The sequence below is a fragment of the Phocoena sinus genome, chromosome 18 (genome assembly GCF_008692025.1).
Source record: "Phocoena sinus isolate mPhoSin1 chromosome 18, mPhoSin1.pri, whole genome shotgun sequence".
NCBI lineage: Eukaryota > Metazoa > Chordata > Mammalia > Artiodactyla > Phocoenidae > Phocoena > Phocoena sinus.
In genome coordinates, this window is record NC_045780.1 from 39,139,826 (window position 1) to 39,161,346 (window position 21,521).

At 31.9% G+C, this 21,521-nt stretch overlaps 1 protein-coding gene across 5 annotated transcripts in view; it reads left to right on the top strand.

Moving 5' to 3' along the window:
* The window catches only part of PCDH9 (protocadherin 9), a 986,095-nt gene that overhangs the window by 15,670 nt on the left and 948,904 nt on the right, over positions 1-21,521 (top strand). The window contains exon 3 of one of the 5 annotated variants that reach the window (XM_032611598.1): positions 10,139-13,468. The exons of the other annotated variants lie outside the window; for them this stretch is intronic. Within the exon in view, the coding sequence (XP_032467489.1) occupies positions 10,139-10,141 (3 nt within the window). The 3' untranslated portion in view covers positions 10,142-13,468. Of the gene's footprint in view, positions 1-10,138; positions 13,469-21,521 lie in introns of those variants that run through there. 5 annotated transcript variants of the gene reach the window in all.

Here is a 21,521-nt window from a genome sequence, read left to right on the forward strand (position 1 = left end):
ACCTAACCTCATCCTATAGATGAGCAAGTGTAAGCATTCTTAGACCCTGCATTTTGACATTTTGATTTTTGTAAACAGTGAAATATAATTAACACCTTTATATGCTTTATCAGTGTCTTGACTCACTAGTGATTTCTGCATTTGTATGAGAGAGAGAGAGAGAGAGAGAAGCAGAGGGTTAAAAAACCGCTGATTCTAATGTACATGAGCACACTCTCATATCACTTAATTAGAGATATCTGTGGTTTCCGTTTTCTCCCTCACTTCTTCCACACCACTGTGTCTGCCCATCATAACATCTTTATTCATGTTAGGATATAATAAGAAGGGAAAGAATGAACATAAACAGGATCAGATATCTTTTCTTCGAAGATTCCTCATCCAAAATTTTTATTTAAACCTTTGATTACTTAGATAATTGAGTGATTACTTCTAAACAATGATCAATAGATTCACTTTGATATCTGCTTAATAGAGACAGTGTGTTCTGGAGGAGAAAAAAAAGTCATCATTAAAGTTCACTTAATAGACTTTTGAGCCATCCAGACGACACCATAGAATCACATATGAATCCTATAAAAAGCAGCAAAATAATAATTGAATAGAAAGTGGTGTCTAACTACTATATTAATTTTAGAAAGATAAATTTAGTGTCTAATAGAATTTACAGAATAGTTTCTCAAGACTCAAAATGGACCTTTGAGAATATTTGGCCTATTTAATTCCTTTTCCACATGAAGAAAACTGAGATTACTACAAAAAGTAGTTTGATATTTGAAGTAAAAAAAAAAGACTTGGAGAACTGCTATTTTAAAAACTGTGTCACATAGGATATATTATTTGAATGTACCATTTCTTGCTTTCCTAGCCTGTAAAATGGATGTAATCAGGCCTAATACATAAGGTTGTTATTAAATTGAGTGCATACATGGGTGCATGTAGATTTCTGGCCCATGGTAGGCAGACACTCCAAAAACCTACCTATTTTTCGCCTATTTTTTCCAAGGATACCAACTTACCACTGACAGAGGTGCCCAATTTCATTTAATACATGTTCTCTAAGTTTTGTTTTTGGTGGTTTTCTTGAATTTAAGTTTTGTGTCTTTTTTTAAAATTTTATTTTATTGAAGTATAGTTGATTTACAATGTTGTGTTAGTTTCTGGTATACAGCAAAATGATTGTTATACATATATATAATGCAAACTATCTTTTTAAAAAGCAAGTTATCTCTGTTAATCTGTTTTAGGTTTAAAACACCGTTTTTGAGTTATCTAGGATTTATGAAAAGTTGATCTTTGTAACAGCATCAGAGAACAGCAGATAGGATGTTATATTTTCTCTTGATCTCAGTCCCTATTGTTTCATATTTGTATAATTGCTTCATCTTTCATTTTATGTATTTCACCATTTTCATTTGCATGTTGTGTTTTAAAATTATCTTGCTTCTTTTAGTTTTTGTTATTAATTTACTTCCCCATGAATTATCCATAGGAACTCCACCCATCTGGGGATTTTCACCTTATACATCACTCTATTACAAAACAACATACAAGAGAGGGAATCTGTTTCACAGTCAGTACTTAACACAGCTGGAGCCATTTGAAACCTGCTGGGTTTTGCTTCCAATTATTCCATAGACTAGAAAGCATCCCTGTTGAAGTAATGGCATACATGGTATAATCATACTAGTTAAAATGCCTTGGAGTATATGGATCATTTTTGTGGGATTCATCAAATTTATGCCAGAAGCACAATATTTTTTTTTTTACTATTTCTGAGTCTAAATTAATATATGTTCATTTATAAGTAAGATTTTTAAAATATTTATTTATTTATTTATTTTTGGCTGCGTTGGGTCTTCATTGGTGCACACTGGCTTTCTCTAGTTGCGGCGAGCGGGGGCTACTCTTTGTTGCGGTGCACAGGCTTCTCATTGCGGTGGTTTCTCTTTGTTGTGGAGCATGGGATCTAGGTTCCGTGCTGTTTGCTGAGGAACATGGGCTCTAGGCGCGTGGGCTTCAGTAGTTGTGGCACGCGGGCTTCAGTAGTTGTGGCTTGCAGGCTCCAGAGTTCAGGCTCAGTAGTTGTGGTGCACGGGCTTAGTTGCTCTTTAGCATGTGGGATCCTCCCAGACCAGGACTCAAACTCATGTCACTTGCATTGACAGGCGGATTCTTAACCACTATGCCACCAGGGAAGTCCCTATAAGTAAGATTTTAATGTCTTAATATGCAAGTTTATAATGTTTGAGTACATATGTGATACTATAACATAAATGAGACCCAACAAATAAAAATATTACACCAATGATAGTACTGAAAAAATATTTTTTCTTAATATCCTGAGGCCAAAATCATTGCTTTATGTTGGAATTGGTGAAATCATCAAGATAAAGTTAATGATTTGGATTTGGAGCAGAATGTAGTGGGAATTTGTTATTCATTTAGTTAATTTTATCAACTAAACAGAAAGTAGATACAGTCAAATTTCAATTGGCCTTGCTGTGACTTCGATCGTAAAAATTAAATTTTTAAGTTCTTGTTGACTTTTACGATCCTCTCAGTGCTGTTTGATTGTTTTTGGATCAGTCTTTTGTTTTAGTTATAGACAGTGCCTCAATAGGTAGAAGGGACTTTAAAACAAAACAAGCTATGATAAGAAAACTCACTCTTTGTGCTTGGAAAAATTTAATCTAACAGAGAATGCATGGCAAAGTGGCATGATTTCCTTTAAACCACTGCCTGTTTTATGCTAAGATGAGATGTCCATCATACAGTATTGGGGTACAGAGCAGGGTTGGGACATAGGATGGATGTTACCTTGGGTATCAGACATCATGGAGTTGTAAGAATTATAGCATGGCATATAGGCGGTGTTTAATAAATTCTAGTTAATCCCACCACAAGGGCAAACAGGAGATAATCAGGCAAAATGAGGGTGTTAGACACACTCTAAATGGCAAGAATCAGGCTTTAGGTATTTGGGTTCATAGTTTTATTTGAGATATTTAGCATTCTCATGGCATCAAGTGTATATACGTGTTTACTACATATATATATATATATATATAGCTAAATTTAAATTAAGATGACCACCATTTTATGTTGTCCCTATCAATGATCTATTCTGTTAACTCTTAGAATGGAGAGGTGAATGTGTATCCCAGGAATTTTATGTATATTCCAGTTCAGATAATGAGTAGTTACTTTATTCTATGAGGAGAATTATATTTCTTGCACCATTCACATCTTTCTTTATGTGATCAGGGCTCACTTGATTTTCTCATTTAGCAATGCAAAGGAGTTTTTCTACCTGCTGAGCACTTATCTTATTCAGGCATAAGCCTGACAACTAGACAATATCCAGCCTTATCACTAGAACACTGAACTATATTATATTTTCCTTAATGGATACTAAAACTTATTCCAGAATTATATATTATAGTTTTAAAATGTGTATTCTTTTTAAATTCTGCCTTATAGAGCTATGAAACTTTTCTGCTGATGTGATGTGATCCACTGATATATACGCAAATTAATCTCTTATTTTTCATTAATTCTGTTATTCAACAGACATCTATTGAATAACAGCTGTGATCTAGGAACAGTGTTAGACAATGGGATTTTTTTTTTTTTTAGTGAATAAGACATTGTCTTTGCTTTAAAAGATTCCAGTGGTTTTAAACACAATACATTTTTTTCCTTGGAATTCCCTTATTTAAGAAAAAAAATATGAGTTCTCTCTCTGTTTTAAATTGATGTCATCATTTCCCTGAAATATATTTTTTAAAGTATTTTTTTTTTTAACTAGTGCTGGAGACTTGATCTTTCAGTAGGGCAATAAAATTCTAAGATCTATTACTCTAATTAGAAGCATGCCAAGTTTAAATTTATCCTTTGGTTAATTTAGAGGGAAATACATTTTTCATCCTTAAAATCACACTTCTTCTACAGGCAAAGGTGTTAATAAAATATGGTTGCAAGTAAAGCTTCATTTTTGTAACTATATGAGATTAGCATATTTGCTATATTAAAAAATCACTTTAAAAACATGGCACACATTGATAATGTTGAATAATAACTCGAGTTAAAAAGGACAGTGTTCTCTAAAAATGGAGTTTCATAGGGATCCATTTTGAAAGGGATATTTTGAGTCATGATATTCTGCAAAAGAATGTTCAGCCTTAGCCCTCAAAAAGACATAAGCCTAACATAGACATGGAACATAGATGTTAAACTCTAGCTAGAATAAATGTTTGGTTTAATTGGCTTTTACCTCCAGATGGTTCTGAATTGGACAAGTCCATTTTCTTATGAATATTTATCACAATATTTAAAAGAATGGATGCAATGACATAAATTTGAAAATAGAGACCTTTGTTATATAAACTTTTTTCTTAAATTAAGAAACATTCATATCCTGAAATTTTGGTTTTCTTTAATCATAGAAGAAAATGTCATAATTGGGCTTTACGTTTCAGGCAAGACAGTATTGTTATTTTTAACTTAATCATTTCTAAAGCACTAATTTACATATGGGTGAATGTTTATATGAGCAGGTTGTTTCAAAGTTTCAACATAATATTTGAGAAAAAAATCTTTGTTTTTGCACTTTTTTGCACATTTTTGTGCAAATGTATTTTTAAGAAAAATTCTTACTGCCAGAAAATGTACTATTTTAATTGTAGATAGGCTTCAGTGATAACCATCAAGCTGGTGCCTAACTCCAAAAAGATCTTTCCAACTGTTCTGTGGATATTTAGGCAACTGTCTCCAAGTAATTACTGTAATATACATGAACTACAAAATTGAAACCTGGTAAAATATATAGACCTCAGGAATAAGGTGTGTAATAGCTCTTGTTAATTAAATTTATTGATTAAAACATAAACATTTTTTGGAAATTATAAATGTATTATATGACCAGTCATGAAAATAAATGTAATTCGCTTTTCAATAATGTGAAAATATGGACAATTTGGAAAGCTAATTTAGAACCAAACAACAGGATAGATTACGCTTAGTAACACAGATACATTTAAATAAAGGATGGTGTGGAAATCACATGAGGATTACCCTGTCTGTTTTAACTAACTTCTACATAAAATCAGAAATGTGGCAGTCTCACCATCACTCACAATGACAATGACATTTAACTTGTTGTTATTATGTGGTTTTAATTCCTTGCTTATTATGATTTTTATAAGTAACTATGCATTGCTTTACCAAAGAAAATAAACCACTAGTGGTTAATTTAAATAAATACTTAGATTTTCCTATTTTCAAAACTTTGATACACATTATTTTCTAATTTTTGGCAACAATAATATCTATTCTAAACCAGTTATACTTTGCTAAAATTTCACTTAGCATCTTGAGAATTCAATTTTCTCATCTGAAAAATAGATCATTGGATTCAGTCATTTTAAAATTTCTATTATTAAAATTTAAACTACAGCTTTTGTTAATTACTTAGGGAAGCATCACTCTTTGGCAGGTTTCCTCTTACCACCCAACATGTGTCTGGCCTTCTTTCTATCATCAGTTGATGTATGTTCAAACGGTGCAAATCAATGTTAACATTGGCTCAAGAAAAACAATTACAAAGTAAATCATATGGTTCAGTCTCTCCTGACAATGAACGATTTGCAGTATTCTCATTGTTTGCAAGATGTATGTTATCACTCTCTTGCATTAGTATTGATAACAGACTGTTGCCATTATCTTCTTTGAGGTCTCTACCTGATTAATTTTCTCCTTCTGAACTAGAAATTTAACATTTTCCTCCTAAATCAGAAATCACAAAACAGACAAACTATAAAATCTCAAGATTATTAGTGCTTAGAGTTTGATTAGAAAACTGTCCATTTAAAACAGTATGTAGCTACCATATTTTTATCAGTAACATTAATTATGTTTGATTTTTTCTGTAGTAAGACATTAAGATGAATTTAGTATTTCAACTTTTGTGAATATTGGAGAATTATATATAGTTTGGGGATAATGTGTAAATACAATTATTTTGAAGTCAGACACTGGTAATTTTGATTAATGGTATCATTTGTTCTTAGGATAAGTTTTAGAAAAGCTAATTAAATCGAATAACACTCAACAATTTTATTGGTAACCTGTTCATTCAAAGACAAAATAGAGTTAAGTTGAAGAAAAATGTAAATAATCATAACTGTCCATCTGAAGGAAAATCAAGTTTGGGAATAAAAGGACTGAATTTCAAATTAGCTGAAGTAGCCCCCAAATATGCCACCTGAATGTCAAACGACAAGTGGTATTTGCTTAGAGGAATATGAACTAGAACTATGTATTGCCATAGCACAGCCTACCACATTTTCTCCAGAACACTGCAGAAACGGCCCTACAAGGATGATTCTGAAACCTGGAGAGAAGCCTAGGAGTACTTGCTCCCATAATATCTCAATGATTTCTGGACCTCAAAATTTGCTTGCATTTATCACTATTTACTTCATTACACTCTTTCATCTTATCAAAAACTTTAAAACTCAATTCTATCCGTGTTTTTGATAGAAGTATTACAAAAAGGCTGCTTTATGCTATAGGTGGATGGGTTTAGAAGTTACTTTGCAAGTTTGGGAAGTTAATATAGATGGAGGAGGTATATTTGCAGAGATACCACATGTTGGCCGCAAGACATTCTTTTTTTCATTTTAAGCAACTTCATCCAATGCTCACATCTGAGTATACAGCAACAAAGTTGCCTTCCTTAACCGTTTGAGTATATGAACATGATCTGTTTTCTAGGTATTTATTCCCTGGATGTAAGGTCATATGTAGGTTATTTAAAAAATCACAAGACTATTTAATGTCACAATGCAGGTGACAGCAAATTATAAAGAATTTATAAGTAATATAAAAGAAATAGATGAATGTCAAATGAATACCATATGATTTTTGCAAAAGAGGCATTTTAGCTATTTTGGGCAGTAATTGGTGGAATGAGATGTAAGCAATCTCTGACAAAGTGAGAAACTGGACAGGCCAAGGCTTAAAATCCCTTGAGTTTATGGAGCTTTGTCAGAGTCAGCCATTCTGTGGACAATACAGTGAATCACAGCTATATGATTAATCAAATCAGTTCTCTATTGTAAAAGGACAAAGAGATGATGCCCACTGGCATCTGATTTGGAATTGGATGCTTGTAGATTAACGAACTTGTGCAGACTGTGCCTTCCAATGTTTTGCCTGGAAGAGAAATAAATTTGTTAGGAATTTAGACAAAAGCAACATTAGAAAACCATAACAGAGTTCGAGTAGCCTATATAGGGGAAAAGCTAACATTAAAAAGAATAAATTAATTAATCTTAATGAATTGTGATTGAAACTAACTATTGAGTAACAGGATTAGTCATTATCACTAAAAAATGTAAAACATGCTTTTAAACATTTATAAAAGTCACTGGCCAAAAAAAAACCCACACTAATTTCAGCTAAATAGCAAACAATTTCATGGGAGAAATGGAAGATATTTGGGAATCTGTAAAGAGAAGATCTCAATATTCCCCTTGGCACTGTTATCTCTTTATTTCTAGTAACTTCATTTGCAATGCTTTGAAAGTAGATTTCCAACACCAAATAATGACAATCAGCCAGCATTTACTTGAGTACTCACTGTGCTCCTGGCATTCTTCTCTGCCCTTTACATGTATTAACTTCTTACATAGGAACAATAACATTGTGGGTCAGGTAGTATTGTTAACATCCCTCTTTTCCAGCTGAGGAGAAGTTACATGATTTGCTTAAGGTCACAGTTCTTGTAAATGGAGAGTAGTCTAGGACTTGAACCCTAGCAGTTTTACACCGGAGGCTTTGCTTGTAGTTGCTAAGCAATACTGCCTCTATGATTGAACTTCTAGTTTAAAAAATAAAATTGTGGCATGTCACCAAGAGTCACTTGTGCCCAAAATAAACTATTTGTATAAAGATAAAAAAGAAAAGCTGAAGTCTAATTTAACATTTCTGTTTTAAATTCCTTTAGGGTACATATTTCGACAATAAGCATATGGCTTGATGATACAGCCATACCCGAGGCATGTGTGGCTCTTTCCAGCGTACAGTGAACATTCATGGACATTACATAGTAAGAGTAGTAATAGCATTAGTGTGTTTTAGGCAGTAGCATTCTGGATACTTTTGATAAACAGTATATTTTGGCAGTGAATTTCAAACATTCTGCTAATTTCAAAATAGAAGAATTTTGTGATTTTTTTTAAACTACTCTTTATAAGGAGGCATCTAGAAGAGGGGGCGGTCAAGCAATAATGATGATAAAAAGATCTCTCTTCTCCACTAGACTAGAATGATGCTTTCCTGTTTTATTTTTTTTTTTTATTCCAGCCCCTGCTCTCCAGTGTATCTGCACAAACTTGTCCACTAAGCTCAGCATGTGCCTTTTCCCAACCTATCCGTAATCCACTAGGAGACATATCTTCATGTGTATTTAGAAATGTGTATAATAAGCTTTTATTATTGTTTATAAAATTTTAGCCCTAAAATTTTTCCAGTTTTATCACCTACAACTACAAAAAGTATCCAGTAATTCCATACAGTTTTATAAATCTACCATATTTCATTACTGGCTTCTTAATGTGTCCTTGCCTAAAACTCTAACAAGAGATGGGGAACACTTGTCAACCACATGTTGGGCATTCAGGATCCCCCTTAAATCTGAGAATTGGAGAGAACCATTTCAGCCATATAGTCAGATAAAATTTGTTTATCATGGATTATTATAATGGATGCATTTTGGTAAAATTCCTAAGTGAGAAAATTGCAGTTTTAATTTGAGGTGCATTTGAAGGTGAAAACGAAATAGCTGAGAGTTCTGGTTGCACAGTTTTCCCTATTCCATTTGGCAAAGGAAACTGATTCTTGGAACAACATGCTAACTTTGTGTCCACTGTGTGTAGTGCATGTGGATCGTTGCATTACTCATGGATGCTATTCTTATTTAGAATATAAATTCTGCCACATTCCTAGAGAATAACAAGGATCTGCTCTTTTGAAAAATGTCTCTTGATATGAGACAGATTGACTTAAAATTCCAAAAGTCCATATTTTTGAAGCTCACATTGCTTACATTTTGATTGTGCTTACTTTATTTTGGACAGCAGCTTTTTCTTGATGACCCTTACTAATAAGCTTCAGTAGGCAGAAAAATTTCAATTATTCTAATTAAAGACCAGTATTGAACATGTTGACCAAATGTAGATTTTATGTTGTTAATTAGACAAGAATTTGGTAAGATTTTAGATCCACCATTGATACAAGAAAGCTAAATTCACCTGTGAATTTGTCAATGAACTAGAGTGGCATCATTTCCTTGGTTTAAATTATTAGGGCAAGAGATTGGAAAAGCATAATTCTTCGATATGTACTCAAAGACATACAGGCAAGTTTACTTTGAACTCAAAAACATATGCAAGGCTAGAAAGCAATAGGGATGACAGGTATCATTTTGTCTGTATATTTGTTTAAAGAGTCATTTATAGAGAAGTAATTTTTTTAAACGACACTTTTTGATGTAACTCACATTTCATGAGACCAAACATAAAAGCAAAAATACTTGTAGTAATCACTTTTTATCAGATTCAGGTAGAAGAGTGCCAAACTGTTTTGATTTCACGATAGGTTATAGTCCTGTGATGGAGTTCCCAGTTGGGGTTTGGAAACTAAAACCCTGGCATGCTGTTGTTAGTGCCCTAACATGATGTGTTGATTTAGCTTTCCAGATGACTTAAAATATAGCTGGAGTTCTCCTTTATCTAGGGAGTAGACACACAAGGCTTTGTGAGAAACTAGATTAATTTTGCATTGACGTTCTGGGTGTTGCTGATAATTTGTAGAGACATTATGCCTATTGGTTATGACGGTGACAGGCAGACTCTATCCAAACAAACATTACAAGAGCCAAATTTAATAGTCTTAGCATTGGAAGTTTCTGCCTTGAGTAGAGCAGAAGCTTTCCAGCATGTGCTTTGTTTTCTACTCCCACAATTATGAATACATCAATTCCAGACAGCTGAGGAATGACATAAGAGGATTAATTAGAACTAGACAACATTACACTAGTGGAGTGAAAATTCTGTAATGTTTTTTTCTGCAGTGACGTGGTAGAAAAGGCAAATGGACACCAATTTCTAGCCTTTACACATTCAGAATTTCAAGAAAGTGGATGAAAAGGGAAGTGGAGAATAATTATGTTACTCAAGCTGGTATAATTTTTCTCATCAAATACATAACTCATTTTTCACAAATATCAAGAATTGATTCAACTGAGTGATTCAGTATTGTATTCAGTGTATGATTTTGTCCATTTAATTACAACCACTTTTATCTGTTAAAAATAATCACAGAAAGGGTATAGTTAGTCTGTGACCACAGTAAGAAAATGAGATGCAATGAATACACGCAGGTCTCATATACTATTATATACCTATTGCTGTATGAAATATCTCTGAAGTGAAAAGATATTTTCATACCTTACCAAAAATTTTAATAAAAACATTTAACTATAAAGTGTTGACGTCTCCCCTACCTCCAGCTGTTGTTTTTTTCTTGCTATGAAGCTTATCTATCATAGAAGTAGATTTATGGCAATATTTTTTACTACTAAGACTGTACATATTTATTGATTCAAGTTATCTGAGAACTTTTTAACTGTTCTTATTGCAAATTGATTTTTTCTGTAGTTGTACTTTAATAAAATTAGTTTGGGGACTTTAATTTGGCAAGCTGTTGAGTATACTTTTACATAGACTTCTGATGTGGGTACTAATTTCAGATTTTTGACAGTGTGATTTTTTAAGATGTCTCTTCAGTAAAAAAGGGTTTCTTATCCTTAATTGCGTGCATCCTATTGTTTTAATCACAAAATGTAATTGAATGCCATGCATGGATTGGCAAAAATGAACTAGAGCAATACGGAAATGACTTACTCGGTATCACTTTTACACGTTCACTCACTTAGGCAATGGATTCTAGTAATTCACAGAACTTTTTAAAGCTTTTTAAAAAAAATATTGTCTCTTAAAATAGTAATATTAAAACTAAAAAGATCAGGAATATGCTAAATTTAAGATGATCATTTGAAAAGGAAATCACAGACTTGTTAATCATACTGTATTTGAAGTGATTGTAGATGAGTTTTGATATACAGAATGGTAGTAAAATAGAATTATAAAGTCTATTAACCATAATGATGGAGTTCTAGATGTAGATAAAATGAGATGATTGTATTTAAGCTTTCAATAAATTTGTTACCCAGTTTAGGGATATTTGTATTTTATGAAACCTTGTTTATATTCACTTAACTTCAAAAAGTTAAGAAAGAATATTTGAAGCTCTATTATTTAGTATCCAAGTTTCTGAGAGAGCGGTCAAGAGGCTGGAACTGTCTTCACTGAGTGTGAATGTCCACATACTTTATAATTAAACAAATCATGCTTTGCTCCTGTCAAGGTTTTAAAGCACAGAGTGCTGAGAAGACATAGTAATTTGCTTAATTAACCCCTGTTCATTTTACAGGGGAAGAAATAAGATTATTCTTTGGCAATCACATGTTACTTGAAGTATATTTAATCTTTTACTACCCTGAAAACTTAACAACACACACACACCCTAATGCAAATATGAACAGAAGTAATACCCCTACTCATAAGTGAGCACATTTCTTCCTAACATAAATGAATTAATAGCTCTGATGGCATTTCTCTCTGACAGAAAAATAAGGTGCCATAGTTAGTAAGGTAAAGCTCATGCTTCACAGGTTTATGGCCTACACTAAAAGTAGGTTAAGTCTGCATGTGTGTGTGTCCTCCATATCGACTGACTTCTGATAGAAAATGTCTATGCTTTTCATTCTGACCAATAAAAGGCAACTTGGTGAGTTATAGAGATTGACTGGGTGCTTGACATGTGGTGCTGCTCTGTTAAAATGGTGGGCAATTGGTACTGGGGAGGCTTAGGAGAATTTAACTTGTCTTGCTTGTTTTTAGATATGCTTTTAGATATGTTTATCTCCTAATATTCTGAAAACATAAAAATGCAATATCAGTTCACAGCCAACAGGTTTCTTTATGTTGCTTTTCTAGTCCAAATGTAAAAAGAAAGTGATAATGTGCTCCTAATCATTCTATGCTTGTGTTCTAATATTACCAGGAAGCTTTTGTAGACATACTCAAATAAGCACATTTTTCATTATTTAAATGCAAAATGCATCTTCTCAATTATTATTGTCCAAATAATTTTTAGAGAATGATCATTGCATGATCCCTCTCCCCACTTCATTACTCTAAGATAGGTGGATATGTTTAATCTTTTTCTGTACTTTCCTTTATTATTAAAAGAACCCTACAACAAATAAAACATTTGTTTTCAATTAAACAACAACAACCCTGGTAATTTATATTCAGTTTTACTTCTGCAAAATAGCCACATTTTTACATAATCCAAACAAATTGTCATGTTAACTGTATGCTAAATATGATGAAATGTGGCTTAAAATAATCTCTCTTATTGTGTTACAATGTATCAATAATTTTAAATGTAAACACTTGACATCACCTGTTTCTATAATATCATTATTCTGTAGGTAGTATTCACAGTACAGTATATTCTATTGCTACTTGGTGAAATGAACTCTTGAGATTCATAATAGGGCACTACACAAGCATTATTATTAAAGAGTTATAGGGAAAATTTTCCCAGTGGAAAACTGATAATTAAAGGTATTATTTAAAATAAGTATAGTGAAGAGTAGATAAGAAGTTCAATGTAGCAATATCTTTCTATTTTGATTTCAAATTAAATTTTTATATACACACAAAAAATTTGGCTCAAGAATTAGCTGATATAGTTTAGATTTTAACTAGCCAAAATAATGTTGCAGTGTGTTATATTCATAATTTATCAATAAAATGATTACTGTTAATAACTGGTAGAATTTTTTCTTCCCTGTGCTAGTGATTTAAGTTGAATGGGAATTTAGTAACATGTGTAGGGATGCATCTTAATATCTATATTTGTTGAACAGTGTTAAAAACACAAAACTTGTCCTCATTAAAATGGACTTCTGTACACTATAATTTGAATTAAGTAATGCATATATAAAGTATTTAAAAAGTTGTATATCAAAATGTATAACGTTCCATTTTTCACTATATTTTGTAAAACATTTTTGGTGTAATCAGTATGACTCACATATGTCAAACAAGTATTCTACTATTTATTTAAACAGATATATACCTAATGTATTTGGAAGCTTATTGCACTCATATAATTGTATATATTGTGGCCTCAAAAGTCTGTACTTATCCTTGCTTTAAAAAAGTAGTATGTGCATTTCTTTCCAATTTATTTTAATTAATTATATTAAGGAAAACATCCTTTACTAAATGTACCTTAAAATTCACAATAAAGTTTCAGAAATTGTTTTCTACAACTTTGAGATTTTGTGTTGAATTTATTTGTGAACATTTTTTGAAATTGTTCTCTGATTTTCTAATAAGGAGTCCCTGAATTTAATCTTATTGATAAAATGATGAGTCAAAACATGCAGTGTGGTGAAGAGCTAGCCCTTGTTTAATCGGGAGGCTGCTCTCCTAAGGGATGAATTGCTCACACCTGTGCAACCTGGCTAAATGACACCAAATGGGCTTCCCCCTCAAAGCCCTAGTTACTCATTATGTCCACTTTCCAAACTGGAATGTCAAGCAATTTGCACTTTAACTGAGTGTTCTAGACTACAGAGAAGAAGTTACATGGAGATAATGTGGAGAAAATATATGTAGGTCTGTTCATCAAACTTTTTTATGCTCTATTTACTGAAGTTACATAGATATTTAAGAAAAAATTTGGCATATGTTACTTTTGACATCCCATTAAAATGTAAGGCTAGACTCTCAAATATAGTAAATATAAATATCCACATTTGGTTCAGGTTAGTCCACTGAGGGATAGACTCACTTATTTTTCTAAGAAAAATCAGATTCTGGGGCAATCCCTGTATCATCACAGTTTTTTTTTTGTTGTTGTTTGTTTGTTTGTTTTACGGTACGCGGGCCTCTCACTGTTGTGGCCTCTCCTGTTGCGGGGCACAGGCTCCGGACGCGCAGGCTCAGCGGCCATGGCTCACGGGCCCAGCTGCTCCGTGTCATGTGGGATCTTCCGAGACCGGGGCACGAACCCGCGTCCCCTGCATCGGCAGGCGGACTCTCAACCACTGCGCCACCAGGGAAGCCCCATCACAGTTTTTAATGTCACTCTTGAAACCTGTTGGAATACAACCACTTGGCTATTTGCACAGAGAAACACATGTACTGTGCATTGCTAGGGAGGGATAAATATGCATTTGCTGTGTTTTATGTTTAGATTTACAGCTATAAAACATGGGGAGTTGAATTAAATTTTATCACACATAATCTTCTCAGTTGCAGATTGATTATTTTATTTATGTATTTATTAAAAACAAGCAAAAAATTGTTGTCATTAAAAGGTCCAGATAGTTTTCATATGAAAACCATTTTGTAATGATATTCATTTGAATTAGCCAAGATGAAAACTTACTAATTATAAATGTGGAAGGCATGTTACAAAATTGCTGCTGGTCTTAAAGTTATCTTGAGTTTAACCAAGAGAGATTTAGCCCATTCTGCCCTTTTTGCCGGATTTTGTTTTGTTTTGTTTTTGCAGATGTTTTTCCCTTAAAAACGTAAATTCACTCAGGTCCGTTCAGCAAATGTAATTAAATGAAAATATTTTTAGCTTGCATTGACATTTTCATGCTACACACAAAACAGAACACTTTTTTAAATTTACTTTCCATCCATGTAATGAAAAGTATTTTGAATACTGAAGTAATCAAATCTTAGAATCATCAGAAGCTGGGCAAGTGGCTTGTTGGTATCTTAGTTAAATAATAAACAGCCAGGGATAACAAGGTGTTTTTCCCGTAGGAGAAGAAAAAAGTGATTCCAAATATATATTTTCCCCTTTGATTAGTTCTTTGAAACTGTTTACTGTTTTAATGCTATCCAGCATTTCTATCCATTCCTTTCCTCTTTCATATTTTGTCATGAGCTGTAATTCCCTACAAGGATTTTGCCCATATTTTTATTCATAAATAATGCATATTTTGTTAAAACATTAAAACACATTAACACAATAAATCCAAATAATTTTCACCACTTACTTTCACTTCAAAAATGCATTCTGACATTAACATGGAGGATTAAATAAGTATTATTAGTCACATTTTAGAAGAAGCAAGTGATTTTTAACTGATAAGAACTGGGAGGAGAAAAGGAATGAATATTATACCTAACAAGATATTCTGATAGACAACACCAGCTAATTTAGTGTATGCTTTTAATTTTATTTTTGGTAACTAGAAATAAAGTGCCTAATCTCAGAGATGTATCTGTATATTGGTATATGTTCATATATTTACATGTACAGATATAAATATCTTATAATCTGTATGCATGTGTATATAGAAGAATATATTTATATACATATATTTATAGAGAGAATTATTGAAACATTAATTCTGCACTCTAAAAATTTAATTTTTTTATTTATTAAATATAATCAATTAGTTATCTATTATATAATCAGAATTTAATATATATTCTAAAGCCAACATTTACTTTTGTTATTATTTGAATAATGTATCAATTTTCTGTTTTAAAGTTTTGAATAGGTGGAATCTTTGGAATTATTATCATTAATTAATATTTTTATCAACCTAAGTATCATAGACTGTCATTATTTTTGCTATATATGCTTTTGATATTCAAATATATTTCCTTTAGCAAAGCACAACACTTACTTCTTGAAAATGTACAAGTAACCATTTTCTCATGAATACATAAAAAATTCAGAATTTTCCAGTTAGTGTAAATGAATCATTATTTTAACTTTTGACTACTTTAAAAAAAACTACATCAGGGAAAAAAACAATTCCACACATCTTTTATTTAATAAATATTTATCGATCACCTATGTTATGGTGCTTGTTTTTGCCAAGTGGTATCTTTACACATAATTTGATGTGTTTCTAATGCTGCACTTACAACCTTTTGCATAGAAGATCTGTAAGGTAACTGGGTTTCTTTGGAATGGAGGGAGTAAAATTGAGAGTTTTGTATACCAAATGAGATTTAATAACATACTGAAAATTCAAAAGAAATCTGGCAGAATTCCTGTTCATAGTAGGTGCATAAATATGGACAAATGAATGACCAAAGACTCTGATGATGGAGTTGTTCTTTTAATGTATATAAGTAATTATAACTTATACTTTCTCAAATAAAATTTCACTTTATCTTGTTATATGGTAAGATGCATGTTACAGTTAATTAAATTATTTTATTTTGTTTATTCTTCTCCTAAACATACATACTTGCAGAATAGAACAAAGTGTGTTCCCTATACAATAAGGAAAATAACAACTAACTTTTTTGTTGCTTTGTTATACAAAATAATACTTGATATATGTGTAATGTCCTTGTAGCCCAGAAAAGTCATCTATTTTCTACTTTAAGTATAAATATATATTTAATAATAAATTAAATATTTAAAATAATATTTTTAAAATACTGAAAACAATAAATGCTGGCAAAATTTTGTTTTGATAATCATTTGTGACTTTCTTTATATAATTACCTCTTGTCCTATATAGAAGATTAACAGTGTTAGAATTAACCCATTTATAAATCATAACTATTAATTGCTACATTTAAGAGGTTACTCTTAAATATATGTATTAAATGCATGCGTGTAATATTGTGCCTTTTGGCAATTACTTATTTTAATCATTTTGGAAATGTGAGATAGCCTTAAGCATATAAATGGTTATTAATATAACAGAAATATATTTGTTACTTTAAATATTTCATTTCAAAACCAACAGTGCTTAAACATTTGTATTCTGGACTACTTTGAGCATCATTTAAAAGGTATAGGTGCACTCTCCAGAAAAATTCATATACCCACATATATTTTTTCAGAACTGCAAATTGTTCAAAGTTTCCATAGACTCTGTGAGCCCATCTATGAAATCTTCCAGGGGCCTGTGGCCCTGGGTAATAACCAAATTTATATTAATTATTTGACTCTTTGTGCAACTCCTACTAAATATTCTTTGAAAAAAGTTTGAATTATTTCAAGTGAAAGGAATTTAATATTCTTTTCTCAGCACTAGCTATTGTTTTAGAAAATGAACTCTCTTTGGAACCACTTCCTCTTATGATAATGGTTAAAATCCAGAAATATTTCTGCTTCCTCATCTTGTACAGTAGAAAAATAACACATTAAAACACACATTTTGCCATAGGAATGAAAACATTGATCACTTTAATGAAATGCTCTCTGCAGAATATATATAATTGATGCTGTTAGCAGACATGAACATAAACAGTCAGAGCCAGCCAAGTGAAATAGGACAGCTTTAAATTTAAACTTGATGTATGCAGTTCTCACTATTTGTTAAGTTTGATTTCTTTTTTATAGTTTGTCTACTGTCCTTTTGGTGCTGTCAGGTGCACAGATAATCCCTGTGGAGTGACATAATACAGGTGTAATTTCCTGTTCACCCTCATGTTTCCAACCTAGACTTTGCCTGACGTCTCCTTTCTCCTTACAAAGAGAATAATAGAAACATGATTTTCTTTTTGTCAATAGCCATATAAATTGATAAATTAATTTCACATACGATTGTGTGTTTGAGTGCCACAAAAATGTTTAAATTTGATTTCTATCCCCATTTCTAAGAAAATTAAAGCTCAGTGTTTGAACGTTTTTCAAGGTCACACAGCTCCTACATGGCTCAGTTAGGATTCTTTTTAATCTTCTACCACTCATTCCAGGAATCAAGATTGATTTGAAAAAGAGACAAAAGTATTTTAAAGACAATGAAATGAAACCTTATGTAAGCATACATCAAAATGTACTTGCCCAGAATTCTTTGAAAATATGCACAAAACTTTAAATGTTTATTTATAATATTTTAATAGTATTTGTCACATATGCAGAGATATTTTGCACACCACATTTTCATTATTTGTATTTTTCTCTAACTCAAGATCAAAGACATTTCAAACTTGGTGAATTAGTAAGGTTTCCTTCCTCCCTCCCTTCCTTCTTCCCTTACTCCCTCCTTCCTTTCCTTCTTTCTTGTGAATCTTTTGCCAGAATTTGAGATGAGAGTAGTTACCACTGAGTGGTAAGGTGTCCTGTATGAGAATTCTAATTAATACAAACCGTTTCATTTTCTGACTACCATTCTCTACCAGTCAATTAAGGACAGGTTTTTTGTTCCCCTCGGGTTAAGATACCTCTTTGTTTTTGGTGAATCCATATCAGTACCCAGAGCTACTATACCTAGTAATTATTATGCGTTAAATATTTCACACATGCTTTTATTCGTGGATTTTTTTAACCCTCAAAATCACCCTATGAAGTAGTTGTTCTTATCCTCATTTCATTGATGAAGAAACTGTTTCATAGACGATAAGTAATGTACCCAAAACATTCGTTTCAACTTCACAGCAAACCACTAGTTTCAGTTGTAAACTTAAACTTCACCTTTAAAAGTTAGTGACTATTTTTTTACAGCTTTGTTGAGTCATATTTTAGATATCATTTAACTAATTCATTTTAAGTGTGCAATTCCACAATTTTTAGTAAATTTAACAAGTTGTTCAACTATCACTGTAGTTTGGGAACATTTGCATCACCCCAGTGAAGATCCCTTGTTCCTATCTACCATTGACCTCTAGCTCCCCAAATTTGCCCCCAGGCAACCACTAAATTTACTTTTTTCTCTAGACATTTTATATGCACGGAATTATACCATATGGAATCTCTTGTATTTTGCTTTTTAGTGATCATTTTTTATACTGCTTAAAAATGAATACATCTTTCAATATCATTACAATTATTAATACTGTGAAAATGTACTAACATCTACCTATATCCCCATGAACATGAATCATTTCCCCCAAAAGCTTTCCTAATTGGCATTGATTCTTATTCCTCAAAAATATTTGATAAAATCTAGTGACTTTTCATGAGAGTGACAGATGATTATTGCACCAAAAACTGGTGTTTGCAACTTCATTACCTATTAAATAATAGATTACCTACTAAATACTAGGTGAAATAATTACTTTTAAAAATCTTGAAATGTGTGTAAACTAACAATATTAATTTTCCCAGTGAAACTGTATTTACTGAATTTTCATTTTTGTCAGTGGTTTGGGCTCAGCTCTGATGACTTCCTGTTATGGATATTTCTCAGTTGACACAAATGATCCAGGTGTCCACTCTCAATTAAACTGGCAATTTAATTGAGGCATATATCACACCCATTGTTGTAATCACAACTGGCTCTCTTGGTAGACATTTCCTTCTTTATATTAATGGTGTTTCTTCATTATGCTTTTGAAACATTTTGTTTTTTCTACATTTCAGCATACAGTTTAATTGCTGAGTGGTTTCAACTGTGTCACTCTTGTCAGAAAGCTTCAGAACCAGAAAACTTACTAATTTTCCCACAATAAATTAAATGAATGGAAACAAAATACTTACTATTTCCTTGCAATTATTTATAGAGATCACTAGAAAACAAAAACTTCAAGTTTTAAAGGGTAATAATCGAATAAAATGATAAATATTAATACTATTTTATTTGACAAGTGTAATAATATATATTGCAAAACAGCAAATGGTCCAAATTTTATGTTTTTTTCCTAAGATACCATTCCTGCATTCTTGGTAGCAAGTTTAATTCCTCACTTTTAATTTTTGAGCAAATATTTAAATGATTTTATTATTGAATGACTATTAAACAGGTAACATGAAGAGATGAGCAGACATGGTTAATAACAGAGGAATAGTTCATTGAAGAGTCATCATATCTTTCAAGGGTGGAGTTCGTAAAGATAATGGAGATGAAGGTGGAATTACAAAGCTTATTTTAGTCTTCAGTGGTCACTATTGAATTTTTGTCTTTGTCCCCTATGTTTTAATTTGAAGCCAATGATTTTGTGAGTGTCTCAACATTTGTGAAACAAAGAAATAGTAAATGTGTTAACATCTCTATAGTGCTTATATGAGTGCAATAATCAGCGAATTAATATTTGAAAGAGTTTAGAATATTGCCTGGAACATAGAAACTATCATAAAGTGTTTGATAAATAGTATTGCTAAAATTTCCAAAACAAAGCTTTCTTTTCAACTTAACTTTAACAACTATTTTTTGCTTAAAAGTATTCTGTCATACAGGATCTTTAGTTGTGGCATGCAGAATCTTTACTCGTGGCATGTGGGCTCTTAGTTGCAACACGCAGGTTCCCTGACCAGGGATCAAACCTGGGCTTGCATGCCACAAAGAAGGTACCACGTGCCTCAACTAAGACCCAGCACAGCCAAATGAATAAATAAATATTAATTTTAAAAAAGTATTCTGTCAAATCAGCTTTTAAAAAATGCATCCCATGTTATATGGCAGAAAATAACTGAAGTAATCTAAATGTACAAAATTGGGAAGTTACATTGTTTCTATGTGTGCATGTCTAACTTACTAGTGATACTAAAATTAAATGTTTGTACAATAAAATCTGATTTAGCAGAAATATTTAAAACTGGTTTCACTTCCATAGAAATATGGATGTAGTAAAGGGCTATTGCCATGGGGATTAAAAGAGATTATGAAACTGAAAAATCACAACAACCTTTCTTTGAATCTTCCATAAACCCATAACTGTAGGCTTTCTCTTTAACCATTACTTGTAATTAAAGTATTTTTCTCACTTATAAGGAAGTGAACTGAGAATATACATTCAAGGTAATATATAGTAATATAGGCTTTGCATGAAAGGTTATTTTTATGATTTATATCTTTTGGAAAAGCTCATATTTCAGAGTTTAACAGATAGGTAATATACAGGGATTCATATTCATTTCTTAACTCTATTCAACATCAAACCAGATCTGAGATACCCCACTTACTTTTCTGCATTGATTTTTCTTATATTAAATATAGTGAAAACTGTATAGAGGAAAAATAGCTGAATTACTACACACACATAAAAAATGTGTGAATGGAAAGGACAAATGTATAAGGGAAGTGTGCCAGAGGCTTTCATTTTTTTTCTGTTTCTTTTGTGTTGGGTGTGTTTTTAATCTCCTATAGCAGATAGCGTGATTCCTTATATATAGTTGACCAAGAACTAAAGCCTCAAGGAGAGGGAAGTTCTTATGATAACAACCACTTAGGTGTGGGCTTACCTTATCAGACTTCTTTATTTCACTAGGCTGAAGGAATTTATCCTAGATGTAGTCTGAATCTGGCATGTCACTGGATGTATGTTTGATTACAAACAAATGTGACTTTAGTCAGACATATATGAGCTCAGTAATTATGCTGTAATTGGGTTTTCATGTACATATTTTCAGTATATCTCTCTACTTTTTACCAAAGTAGA